Source organism: Choloepus didactylus, chromosome 2, assembly GCF_015220235.1.
Source record: "Choloepus didactylus isolate mChoDid1 chromosome 2, mChoDid1.pri, whole genome shotgun sequence".
NCBI lineage: Eukaryota > Metazoa > Chordata > Mammalia > Pilosa > Megalonychidae > Choloepus > Choloepus didactylus.
This window is the reverse complement of record NC_051308.1, coordinates 50,167,378-50,180,117: the sequence shown is the minus strand read 5'-3', so window position 1 is coordinate 50,180,117 and position 12,740 is coordinate 50,167,378. Positions and strand designations below refer to the sequence as shown.

At 41.6% G+C, this 12,740-nt stretch overlaps 1 protein-coding gene across 12 annotated transcripts in view; it reads left to right on the top strand.

Moving 5' to 3' along the window:
* Positions 1-12,740, top strand: part of HHAT (hedgehog acyltransferase) — a 404,545-nt gene that overhangs the window by 85,854 nt on the left and 305,951 nt on the right. For all 12 annotated transcript variants that reach the window (XM_037824548.1, XM_037824553.1, XM_037824584.1 and 9 more), the window contains 2 exons: positions 106-321; positions 9,448-9,619. In XM_037824548.1, coding sequence (XP_037680476.1) covers positions 106-321; positions 9,448-9,619 — 388 coding nt within the window. The remainder of the gene's footprint in view (positions 1-105; positions 322-9,447; positions 9,620-12,740) is intronic.

Here is a 12,740-nt window from a genome sequence, read left to right as displayed (position 1 = left end):
GGGCTTCCCAGATAAAGGTGGCCTGGCTTTATCTGCACCTGCAGTGGGACTGGGTGATGTCCCTCCTTGCTGCTCACGTGCCGTTCTTTCCTTTTGACTTCTCAGAGAAGGTGGTACCAGACAGAAAACGAGTACTACTTGCTGCAGTTCACGCTGACCGTTCGCTGCTTGTACTACATCAGCTTCAGCCTCGAGTTCTGCTGGCAGCGGCTGCCTGCCGAGTGTGCACCCTACTCCTTTCCCTGGATGTTGGCCTACGTCTTCTATTACCCAGTCTTCCACAACGGGCCCATCCTCGGGTTCCCGGAGTTCGTCAAGCAGGTAGAGGCTGTTGGGGATGATTTTGTGTTTTGCAAATTCATTCTGTCCTAGTGGCTGTGGTCATTTACAGGGTCTTGAATCTTCTCATTCAGGTGTTCTCTCCTTTGAAAATCTACCAACACCCACCAGTTTAAAGAACTCTATGGTGTTAGTTATCTTGATTTTTTTTACATAGCAAATGAAATATTTAAAGGAAATAGCCTTGAACATAAAACTGACCTGTCTGTTGGGTAGTTTAGCTCATGGAAGCCCGTCTTTGATTCTTGGTCTGTTGTGGCAACCATGGTTAATAAATGGGGGATAGCAAGGAGCTTGGGTGTGTGGGATCCACTACAGGGAAGTCCCCGGAAAAGAAAAAAAATTAGATTCAGACAGTATTATTTGAAAAAGTAGAAGGAACTTCTGATTGGCAAAGAGGATGTTCCTTTTATTTTTACAAGTTGCTTATGAAAAGCTCAGCCTTAACCTGCGGTATGTTTTAGGGTGACCTAGATGAGAAAATAGGGCAGAGTTGTAGACCGTGGAAAAGAGTGGAATAAAATGTTGGAAGGCAATAGTACGTTTCCACGTCTGGGTACCTGTTTCTGCCCAGGACCCTGCCCGCCTTCTCTGAACAGTGTCCTTGTTTGCAGCTCCATCACTAGCTACCTTTGTCTTTCTTTCCTCACTTTTCCCCATTTAGAACTTTTTTTTCTCAACCCAGAGGTGGCTTCATGGAACATGTTTACTAAGTTAATTCAATAAGGTGTTAGTAATTGATAATAGTTAAAACAGTGTTTCTCAAGGAACATTAATCACCTTCTCTCCCCTCCAAAGCAAAATAAAGCAATCTTGACAGGGGAGAGAATAACAGTGTGTATCCCTCACTCCCCATTGCCCCCTCCCCAGGCTGGGAAAAGTAGCTCAAAGTGCAGGGCAGGCAGCAGCAATATTCATGTGGACCGTGGTGGGCAAGCTGTCGGCGTCCCAGGCATAGAAATAAAAGAAAGGTGCCCCCTGAAAAATAAGTTCTTTGAAATTTCCTGCTTTATTTAAAAAAGTTCATTAAGTTATGCATTCTATTGCAAAGTATATTTCTGCATTATAACAATAATGTAATGTTTCAGAACTGCCAGTTAAATTATTTAACTTTTTTCCCTCCACAAATCTTTAAACGAAGCTGATATTCTAGGCAGATATGTGTTTAGCATATGGTTTCTTATACCTCAGTTTGGATTACATAGGATCATTCTTTGTCATGAAGTAATTTGATATCTGCCTTTAAAAACTGGGTTGAAAATTACTGTGTAAAAGGTGGAGGTGCCTCAGTGATGGCAGGTGATCTGCTAATTCAGTGGTTCTTAGCGAGTGGCCCCCAAAGCAGCGGCAGCAGCAGCGTCACCTGGAAACTTGCTAAAAATGAAAATTCTCAGGCCCTACCCCAGACTATTGAATCAGAAACTCTGAAGGTGGAGCCTAGCAATGTGTTTTTTGTTTGCCTGTTTGTTTGTTTTTGGATTTTATAAAAGGGGATTTATTTGGTTACAAGGTTACAGTCTTAAGGCCATGAAGTGTCCATCAACAAAGGGTACCTTCACTGGAGAAAGGCCATTGGCATCCAGAAAACCTCTGTTAGCTGAGAAGGCACGTGGCTGGCATCTGCTTGCTCCAAGGTCAAAATGGCTTTCTCCAAAATGTCTGCATCAGCTTCTAACGGCTGTCTTCAAAATGTCTGTCTCCGCTCCAGCTAGCTATGAGCTCCTTCTGTCTGAGCTTATATAGTGCTCCAGTAACCTAAACAAGGCCCACGCTGAATGGGTGGAGCCACACCTCCATGGAAATTATCCACAGTTATCACCTGCAGTTGGGTGGGTCACATCTTCATGGACACTGAACCAGTAGGTTCCAACCCAATGCACACTAATGTCTGCCCCCACAAGAATGCATTAAATAATATGGCTTTTTCTGGGGGACATAATATATACAAACCCGTACATTCCACCCCCTGGACACCAGAAAGACATATTCTTTCAGTGATATGTTTTAAGAGGCCCTCGGGTGATTCTGAGGCTCACTAGGGTTTGAGAACCAATGTATTAAGTTCCTCAGAAGAGGGGGGCAGGGAAGGCACTTCACAGCACCTTGTCTCAAAGCACAGTATAGAGTGGATTCAAGCCCCCCCAACTTTTGTCTCTTCTACAATGTCTTCACCAGTGTGATTTTTGAATTCGTCTGAATTTTTCAGCCAGTAGCTTGTATACTAACATCCCCACACTCCTGTACCCTTCTCCTGAGGACTAATAGTAATTTTAGAGGAAGCGTAGAATAAATCCATTAGGAGGAAACAAATTATTTTCTAAACTGCTTCTTATCTATAAGGAACTTTTCTTTGGGGTGTCTGTACTTTATTAAGCAAAATAATTGTACTTTTTATTTTTTCACCTCCTTTCAAATCGTGCCGTTTGAGGCCTAGCAGGAATATTAGAGCCCATTGTAGGCTCCTATATCTGTGCTGTGTGCAGGGAGAGCTTCGAGATTATTGCTCTCTTAAATCCTTAGCCACAGGCTCTTATTCTCTTCAGTTTCCCAGTCTGGGCAAGGAGAAGGGGTGATTTCTTCCTTTCAGGTCTCAGGTATAGAGACTTTTGGTTGAATATGCGTCTTATCTGTCTTTTTTCCCTTCCAAGAAAGTGGCAATTGCTGAAAGCAGGGAACTCAGAAAAGCAAATTAAAACCTTTTTCTATGGTCATGGAAGATTGTCTAGAAAAGGCAAAGTGTTCAGTAAGCTACAGGACAAATAAATAGGCCGGGGGACCTCTGTAGTTGCAGGGGTATCTATCAGGGCACTTACCTTGTATGGGAAAAGGGGGGTCTAGGAAGGGAGGGGTTAAATTCAAAAGCTGATTTCTGCTGAGTGAAAAGATTCCTTCAGAGAGGCCAAGAAGGGAAAGACTGGGAGGAAGAAAGCTAATTGGAAGAACTTGTAAGCAAAGTATGCTCCATACAAGTATTTGAATGAATGAATGAGAGAAAGAAATGCCTTCAAATATAAGGCTTAGTAATACTGAAATTCATGGTTCTTCCCAGATTCTCAAGTGAATGCTTTAGAGTAATGCAGAGCAGGAGAATGAGTTTCCACCACCAGGGGGCAGCAGAGACTCATTGTAGGAAAGCAGCTCCAGTTCAGAATTTGCAAAGAATCCCTGATTGATAAAATGACTATTTAGACACACCCTTCGAGAATGTAACTTTCACCCAAATTTTGGGCATGTAAATTTATATGCAAAAGATGAGGCATGTATGTACATACATATAGACACACACAAACGTATATACACATATATGAACACACATACATATATACAGACAGAAAGGAGGTGTCCTTTGTAATGGAAGGCATGTGGAATTTACACACATCAGTCATGAACAGGTACAGTTTTGCCTGTTAAAAGCCCTCAGGGCCTTAACTTGAAGGGTGGATGGGTCTCTGAGGACATTTTGAGTTTTGGGAACACAGGCCCCGTTTATTTTTCTCTCGTGGAACTCAGCAACAGAGCCAGGGGGTCTAGGGAAAGGCAGGACAAACAGTTTATGTGCTTCGCTTGGAGTCTGGGGCCACTACACTTTACTTTGAACAGGATGGATTGTTTGTGGTCTGGGGGGAATCTCTGTGGGCTGGGGTTAGGGAGGAAGGTGAGCCCAAGTGCGGTAGGAACGGGGGAATTTTCCTTGCTGAGGGCAGTGCCTCCTCCCCGAGGAAGGAAGCCAGTACTGTAACAGGTAGCATGGCATGGTGGGCAAGAGTAAGCCTCACTGGGCTTGAATCCCTGCTGCTTCTGCTTGAGAGCTCTGGTGAGTTACTCATTTGGGCCTGTTTCCTTATCAGTGAAAGAGTATTAGAACCTCTCTCACAGAACCTCGTGAGGATTAAATGTTATAAATTAATGTGTCCTGATATGTAAACACCATAAAGTGCTAGCTACTAATATTAGTGTAGTATTGTTAGTCAAAAATGTGTGGCAATTCTAGGGTCAGTTTAGGCCAGACCTGAGCCCCTGAGGTCCAGTTGGGGAGAAGGCACGTTTGGGCATTGGTCATATGGCCTCAGAAGAGTCCTGTCTGGTGGCTCCATTTATTTGGAAGAGTGGCCCGGGCAGTTGTTACAGATACTGGGTGGACCCAGTCCCTGGATAGATGGGTCCTGTCAGAGCTGGGCAGGCCATCAGTGTCCCAGACAAGCCATCCAGCATTTGGGGTGGGCTCTGCTTCTAGAGGGCACCTGGAATAATAATAATTGTAATAAAACAACAACAACAACAAAAGAATAAAAAAAAATAATAATATTGGGTGCTTTCTCCAAACTAGGCTTGACATGTTCTGACTCATTTACTCCTCACACAACTGTATGAGAGAGCTGCTGCCAGTATGTTCACTTTACAGAAGGGAAAGCTGAGGCAAGGAGAGGCTAATAGAATGCAGATTGGGGTGGGAGGAAGGAAACATGAACCCTGTTACTCCAATGTGACAGGAGTTTGAGAGAAGATCGAGAGTGGCCTGGTGGACGTGCAGGTCCTGAGACAGCTGTGCCAATTGCAGACCCCACTTTCCATTCAAGCAGAGCCTGCTGGACCCCGCTGGCCTTGGTCTAGATGGCCGAGGAGGGGGATGAGGAGGGTATGATTAGGAAATGACCGTTGGGAGTAGGATTATGGTCTGTGTCCCCTGATGGGAGAGAAGCTGCCACCACCTTAAAGGGCTAAGACTCCTGCTGCCATCCCTCAAAATCCAAGCAGAGAGAAACACAAATGTTGGTGGCCAAGGTGGTGCAATTGAACAGTTGACTCTGGGTAAGGCTTTTGTTTGGCTTCACAGACATACATATTATTAGTGTGTGAAGGAAAAGAGACTTTTATCTTTGAGAACTGTCATCTTTAATCATCAGAATATCTTTGAAAGACAGAGAAAGGCTTAGATATTCCTTTTTATGCAATTTGCATGAAATGAGGTTTTAAAATATAATGTGTTTTAAAATGCACTTTGCAGATGAGTTAATGTGTATTTTTTTTACTGGGGACTTAACTAAAAATTCCCGTTGATGGCAGTTTCCAGTGGTCTTAAGGTTGGCACTCCTCCAGTGTGAAATATCTCAAATGAAATACTTTGCATGAAGTCAAGAGGACAACCTGGCTCATTACTTGAGCTGTGTACTGTATGACGATTCTTCCTGCTGGATTGACAAGGGATAAATGCTGAATTTTTTAAATAAAAGGGAGTCGACTAGATTGAAGGTGTAGATGGACTGTAATAATGACATGACTATAAAGAAAGTTGAAAACCCTATTTTTTTCTTCAGGTAAAAGCAAATAGAATTTTAAAAAAATTGGATTGTTTTCCTTCTGGCATGCTTATTTGTACAATTATTGCTTCTTTTATTCTGAATGGGGAGGCATTCAGTGTCAATAAGGGAGCATTGCAGAGAGAAGTCCAGCCCTTTTGGTACTGTAGGGACACATAATTATGCCTTATTAAATCTGATAGGGAAATTTTGCCCTGGAGAGAGTAGGTAAGTCATTATTGGGAAGCCAGTTAGCCACAAAATGCACCTCATGTTTTTTCATAATTATGGATATGTGTGTCAGTTTAGACTGCACACTCTTTGGGGAGGAAAACAGGGACTTCTGAATTGGCTTTGGAAGGTGATTGCTTTGAGCTGAGAGGTGATCGATCGGATAGAGGTTTCCCTGATTGCCTGGCAGGGCTGTTTGTTTTCCCCTCCAATCTGTTCCCCTCCAGTCTGGCTACTGTCAGTCCTCTGGGAGGGACCGCATGCCTGGTGAGGTGGGGGTGGGGGGTCTTTGGTAGCTCGTGAAGGTCCTGTCTTCAGGGGTCTTAGCTTGAGCTGGGCTTATGCTCAGTGGCCGGCAGGCAACGTACCAAGTTGCTTGTTTAGAGCCTGGAAAAATTCACTTATGCAAGTACTGTCTTCTGTCAGCACTGCTTTAGGGGACTTCATCACCTTCCAAGAGTGTGGCACCAAGAAAGACCTGTCCCTTGGCCTGGAGTGATTCGGGTGCCTCTCCATGTCTTTGCCTTGTCGATTGCCCTTCCTGAGCTCTTCCAGTGTCCACAGATGAATGGATAGTGTATTCTTAATTGTTTCCTCATTATACATTTTGCTGATGGTCATTAGGTAAAAAAGGATATGTTTTAGAGTATTTGATAAAGGTTGAGAATTAACAAAGAGGAACTCAGTTCATAGTTAAGAAAATCTCAGGCTGAGATGGGAAGGTGAGGAGAAACAAAGATGGGTCCAGTAAAGAAGCGAGAAGAATACTCCCAGTGGGGAGTGCTGACACCAGGCATTTTGAGAAGAAGGTGCAGAAATAGGCCTAGATTACATTTTCCTCACAAGCTGAAAGGACTAAAGTCTTCACAATATTGTAGTTATGTTTCTTTTTCCTCTGATTACTAAAACAATCAATTGAAAAAAATTACTGTGCTAACTTATATATAGAACATAAAATTTTCCATTTTAATCCTTTTAAAGTGTACCATTCAGTGACATTAATTACATTCACAATGTTGTGCTACTGTCACCACCATCCATTGCCAGATTCTTTCATCTTCTCAAAGAGAAACTCGAGTTTGTACCCAGTAACTAATAACTCCCCAATACCACCCCCAACCCCTGTTAACCTCTAATCTATTTTCTGTCTCTAGGAATTTGCCTATTGTGCATATCATGTAGGTGGAATGATACAGTATTTGTCCTTTTTTGTCTGACTTATTTCGTGTAGCATCATGTCTTTAAGGAAAAACATCAATTTTAACTGTCAAAAACAGCCTAAAATCTAACCATCCAGAGCTTATCACCATCATCATTTGAGTGTGTATCTTCTGGCCTTTCATTATTTATGCACAGTGAACAAAACTATTTGGCTTGGCTGCATAATATCGAGGTGTACTTGTGCATTTAGCCAACCCCCTACTGTTGGACATTTGGGTTAGTTCTTTTTTCTTTCTCCTCAATTAAATAACCAGACACGAATGTGCTGGTAGGTAGATGTTTCTGCATCGAGGTTTTTGCCACTCTCTGGCTTGTAGAAGCACCACTGTAGACCTTGCAGTCTCTAGTACATGCATGAGGTAAGGATTCCAGTGGAAACCATCCTTAGAATAGGCCTGGGAGGGCGTCTACACTGGGTCACCACAGGGCAGCTGTAACTGTGGTTGGCTGTGATCAGTACAAGTCTTCAAATACACCACCATGCCCAGTCTTCCTTCTTGGCTATCGCTTCCCAAGGACCTCTGTGAAAACCGTCAAAGCTGAGCAGGTGAATCCCTCAAAGCCGTTATACTCGTTTCCTAACAATGCAGGTTGCTATCGCAGGGAAAATATTTTCCCGAGGTGAACTGAGGGAAACTAAGGGAAGAAAAGTAATCCTGTTAGTGTGACCAATTTACATGGAAAAATTAAACCAAAGAGTTTTCCTTAGCATAACCAACCGAATAGAAAGCAAAAAAGGGAAAGTCACTTGTCCAGGTTATTTTAACACCATTGACCCCACCAGCATGTCTTAACCTGGCTTCTTGCTGTAGGAGGAGAATTTAAGAAAATGGTAGGATGTATATGTTTAAAACGGATAAAATAAATCTCGTGGCGTAGAGATCTCCCTTCCCCTCTGAAGGCAGCGTCTGCCGCTTCTTGCGGCGTCGGTGGGGCATACTGAAACTTGACGTGGGTGGAGAGAAGAGGGGTAAGGAGGTGCCTCCAGATCTCCTTCTCCTAGAAATGTTTGTTTAGTGTCTTGAGCCCTAATTGTCCAATGCTAAATCAAGTCCATTCCCTATGCCTGCTGCTTACGGGTTCAACGTCATCATTATGAGTTGGCTTCACCTTTGCATTTTGAGGCAGCCTTCAGTCAATTATAATCTTGCCATTGTAAGATTGAGAAAACTTACATGCGTGCTCTTGTTTTTCTGTTTGTATAGTGATGTAAGATTGAAATTGAATCCTTTTAAAATTTTATAGCTGGTGCACACATTCTAGAACCCATGTGTTTTAAACTATTGTGCCTCCCTAAACACAGATGGGACCACTATCTTACCACAACACTGAGAGCAGTACTAGGCTACTTTGGTAGGGGGTTTTGGTTTTGTTTCTTGCCTGAATTGTCCACATGTGTTGAGTATACTCTCAGTCATTTATAGCTATGAATAATCAAAACATCTTCTCACTTCCTGTGTTGGGTTCTGAAGTATCTCCTGATTCTGCCCTGTAGCTGGGTCAGGAACACCGCAGGGGAAGAATGGGCAGAAGGCATGCACAGGAGGCACTTGATTGTCAGATGTCAGCTACCAATTATCCAGCACTTTTTATGTGCCTGACATTGTACTCAGTAGTTATGTACTTTTTCTTATTTAATCATTACAACAGTTTTTCTCACTTTATTTATGAGAAATCTGAGACTCAGAGAGGTTAAATAACTTGCTCAGGATCACACAACTGATATGGTTTGTGCTAGAATTTCATCCTGATCCTCTATGACTCTAAAGCTCATCTTCTTAGTTATTACATTGTACCTCCCTCCAAACAAAAGACTTGTCCCGTATACATGTCTCTGTTCGTTTTTATTCTTCCTTACTTCAGAAACAACTTAAGACAGAATGGCACACCCACATGTGATTTTTCTTTTGCTCTCTGGTTGCCCCCTCATTCTCTCCGTCTCTTACCAATCCTATGCCCTCATGACTTGAGTGGGTGACAGTCAAAAGCAGGGAGGGTGACACCTGGAGCTGCAAAGTTCCCAAAGCCCTGAGGGAGAAGACACTAGCTGCTTCCCTCCCACCCAGGTTTTTCCAGAGCCTGCCACTGGGCTGGAGGGGTGCTGTACCCATCTTTAGTGCTTGACACTAGTCCGGCTTGTTGACCCAACCCTTACTCTGGGTTGAAGTTTTCAAGCTTGGATATGGCTTTTTTACCTGATAACCTCCAGTATTCTGAAGGCAAGCTAAACCAACCCTCTATTAGTAGATATGGTAATAAAATTTGTGGGAAGTTTATTAAAAACATTATCTGAGGGGGCTATTGGAAAGGTTTTAAAAATCAATGTACAATCTAATTACTTCTTCTGTTCCCACTGCAGATGCAGCAGCCGGAGCACTGCTCCTTGAAGGCCAGCCTCCGCGTCCTCGCCCTGGGGCTGGGCCGCCTCCTGTGCTGGTGGTGGCTGGCCGAGCTGATGGCCCACCTGATGTACATGCACGCCATCTACAGCAGCACCCCACTCCTGGAGGCCGTCTCTTCCTGGGCCTTAGGTAATTGCGTCAGTCTCTGTTGGCAGCACAAAGTACCCAGAATTAGCTTCAGAGTGAAGCTGGAGTGGTGGCAGCCTGGGGTGTAGTTGCCTTGAGCAAACCCTCTTTTAAAAATTTTTTTTGTTCCTTTTGTGGCCAAGATTATACAAGTATGAGGTGGCTGACTGAGGTAGGGCCATGCTTTGTGATCAGGGAGTCAAGGGTGGGAACAGTCCTCCTTGTACTGAGATCCTAAAGGTCTTGGCTGGATCTGTGTCTTCACAGCATGGCCAGCGTTGTGTTTGGCAGCAGAAGGCAAGAGTTGCTGGGGGCAGCCTTTGAATCCCTTCAGGGAGGTAACACTCCAAGACTGACTTGTTCTGCAGTCTTGCTTGTTCTTGCATAAGGTACGAAGGAAGGAACATGGGCTTTCTAGTCAGAGAGATGGGTTTGAATCTCAGTTCCACCAACCACCAGTAGGCAACCTCTGGTGGCTAACTAAAACCCTGAGCTTCAGGGTTGATTTGAGGATGAAATGAAATGAGACTTATAAAGGGATCATCTCATAAAGTGTTAGATAAGTGTGTGTGTGCATGTATGTGTGTCTCTCTCTGTTGATCCCCTTTTCTTATCCACCTGTCTCTTTATATCTGGGAGTGAGGTGGGATAGAACTCAGTTTCTTCAGCAAGGCGTAAAGACATCTTAGTCTTCGGTATAGGATTTGTTTTGGGGAAACCATTGTTCTTTTTTATTCCTCTAGCCCAAAACAGCAGAGACCTTGCCTGTTTATGAGCTAAATCTCCTCACTTCCTTGTTTTCTCTCCTTTGGGGATCTTCCCCAGTGGCTGAATTCAGCCTCGTGGTCTGACCTCTAGCCTGTAACTCCAATGGGAGATGTGTGATTTTCCGGGCAGATTAAGCTGCTCCCTGCAGAGGGCCAAGAGTCCCAGCCTAACTTTTCATCTGTTTTGTGATTTATAGATCTTTTTTCATCTTGATTGTCCTTGGTATTACACATACTAAATCAGAATGTTTTCAAGAAGATTGAAATAATGCTGAGATATTTTAATGATAATCTCTACTTCCAAACAAATCTTTTTAATGGTTGAGGGTAACAGTTATTTTCAAGTTTTAATGATAGGATTAGACAAACAGGATAGGATTCAATGATGGTTTATGCCAAGTTAGATCCCAGATGTACAGCATCCGAATTAAGGGACTGTTTCAGTTCAGATGTTTTTAACTATAAGGAATGGAAACCTCAACTCAAAATGGGACTTAAGAAAGTTACCTCATATAACAGGTAGTTAACTCATATAACAGTTAGTCCTAAGGTCAGCAGTGTGGGCAGTAAATTTGGAGGCTCAGAAATGTTGTGAATGATCTGTTTGGGGATCTACCATTCAGCTTAAAACTAGCCAGAATCCTAGAAGGCCCTTGTTTGCATATCCCAATCCCATTCCTCTTTCTCACCCTCTCCACAAGGGTAGCCACTATTGCCTTCTTTTTCATTGCACTTTTACCATTGTTATAGCCCTAAAATTGCATATCGAAAAAATGTCTTTATATAAATAGATTCATAATGGGTATATTTGTGACTTTTTTTTTTTTTTTTTTTGCTTGACATTATGATCTTCAATCATCCATGTTGATACATGTTACCATGGATTGCATATTTTCACTGTTGTATAGACAGGCTATTTGTCCATCCTACTTATAGGAGCATATTTGAGTTTTTTCTAGGGTTTTGATATTACACATAATGCTGTTTGTGCAAGTGTCCTGGAGTACATGTGCAAGAGTTTCTCTGTAAGGTAGCTACTAGCATTCAAACTCTTTGATCCTCAGCCCATAGTAGGAAGTGGATTGTGTAAATTTTCGCAAAGTAATACATAACCTTAAACCACTTGCAATGTACTCTGGTATCTTATTTTCTGTTATACTGTTTTATAAAAAATACTGGTTAGAAACCACTATACTGGGTTGGTCACCATCCAGAATTTGAGAAACACTGTGCTAGGATGTATACTTAGAATAGCTGAATTGTGGGCAGTATATATATTCAGATTTACAGTGTAATGCTAAATTATTTTTTAAATTGGTTATATCAGCTTATACTCCTCTTAGCGGTGTATAAGAGTTCTCGTTGCTCAAAATTCTCTTTGACATTTGATGATGATTTTTAATTTTGAGTTATATTTCATGATTTTAATTGGCATTTCCTTGATTAATAAATCTGAGTATCTTTTCATAGGTTTACAGGACTTTGGTATATCATTTTCAGTAAACTACCTACTGATAACTTTTGTGTATTTTTCTGTTGGGTTTTTTGTCTTTTTTCTAATGATTCATAGGAGTCATTTATTCTGCCTTACCACCTTTTACAGTTATATGTGGTGCTGTAAATATTATGTTCGGCTTCATGCCTTTTATGCTTTTTATGTTCTTTTTTGATGAAAAGAATTTATTTTAATGTAGTTGAATTTATAAATTTTGCTTTATGGTTTGTACTCTTTGAGTCTTTTTAAAATAATTATTTCCTGCCTCAAGGTCATAAAGTAATCACCTGTATTTTATCATAAAACTTTTAAATATAAAAATAAGCTTTTATTATTATGGAAGTAGTATTGTTACATTGTAGAAAATTAGAAAATATAGATCATCCAAAATTCAAAAATGGAAACATCACCTTCCCATCTACCCAGTGATAGCCACTGATAAAAACTCAATGCATGGACTTCCTCCTCATTTATGTTTTTTCCTCAAATGAGCTTATACTGTATATATGTAGATACATATACACACATTTTTTGATATCAATACATATCTGTATATATATACATATGTTTATGTATATATATATGTATATGTAACCTGAGATTTAATTTAGTTAATGATTTCTACTTTTCCATATCAGTATATTTTCACCCTCATCTAATACCCAGACAATAATCAGATTTTACCAAATAACCCCAAATGTCCTTTATACTTTTTTTGTCCAAGCCAGTGTCCAATCTTGGATAATGCATTATTGTTTTGTTCCCTAAGACTTTTGGTCTAGTACCATCTACCTCCCTTTTTAAAACTTTATTTTGAACTAATTTCAAACTTACAGGACAGTTGTAAATATAATAGAAATCC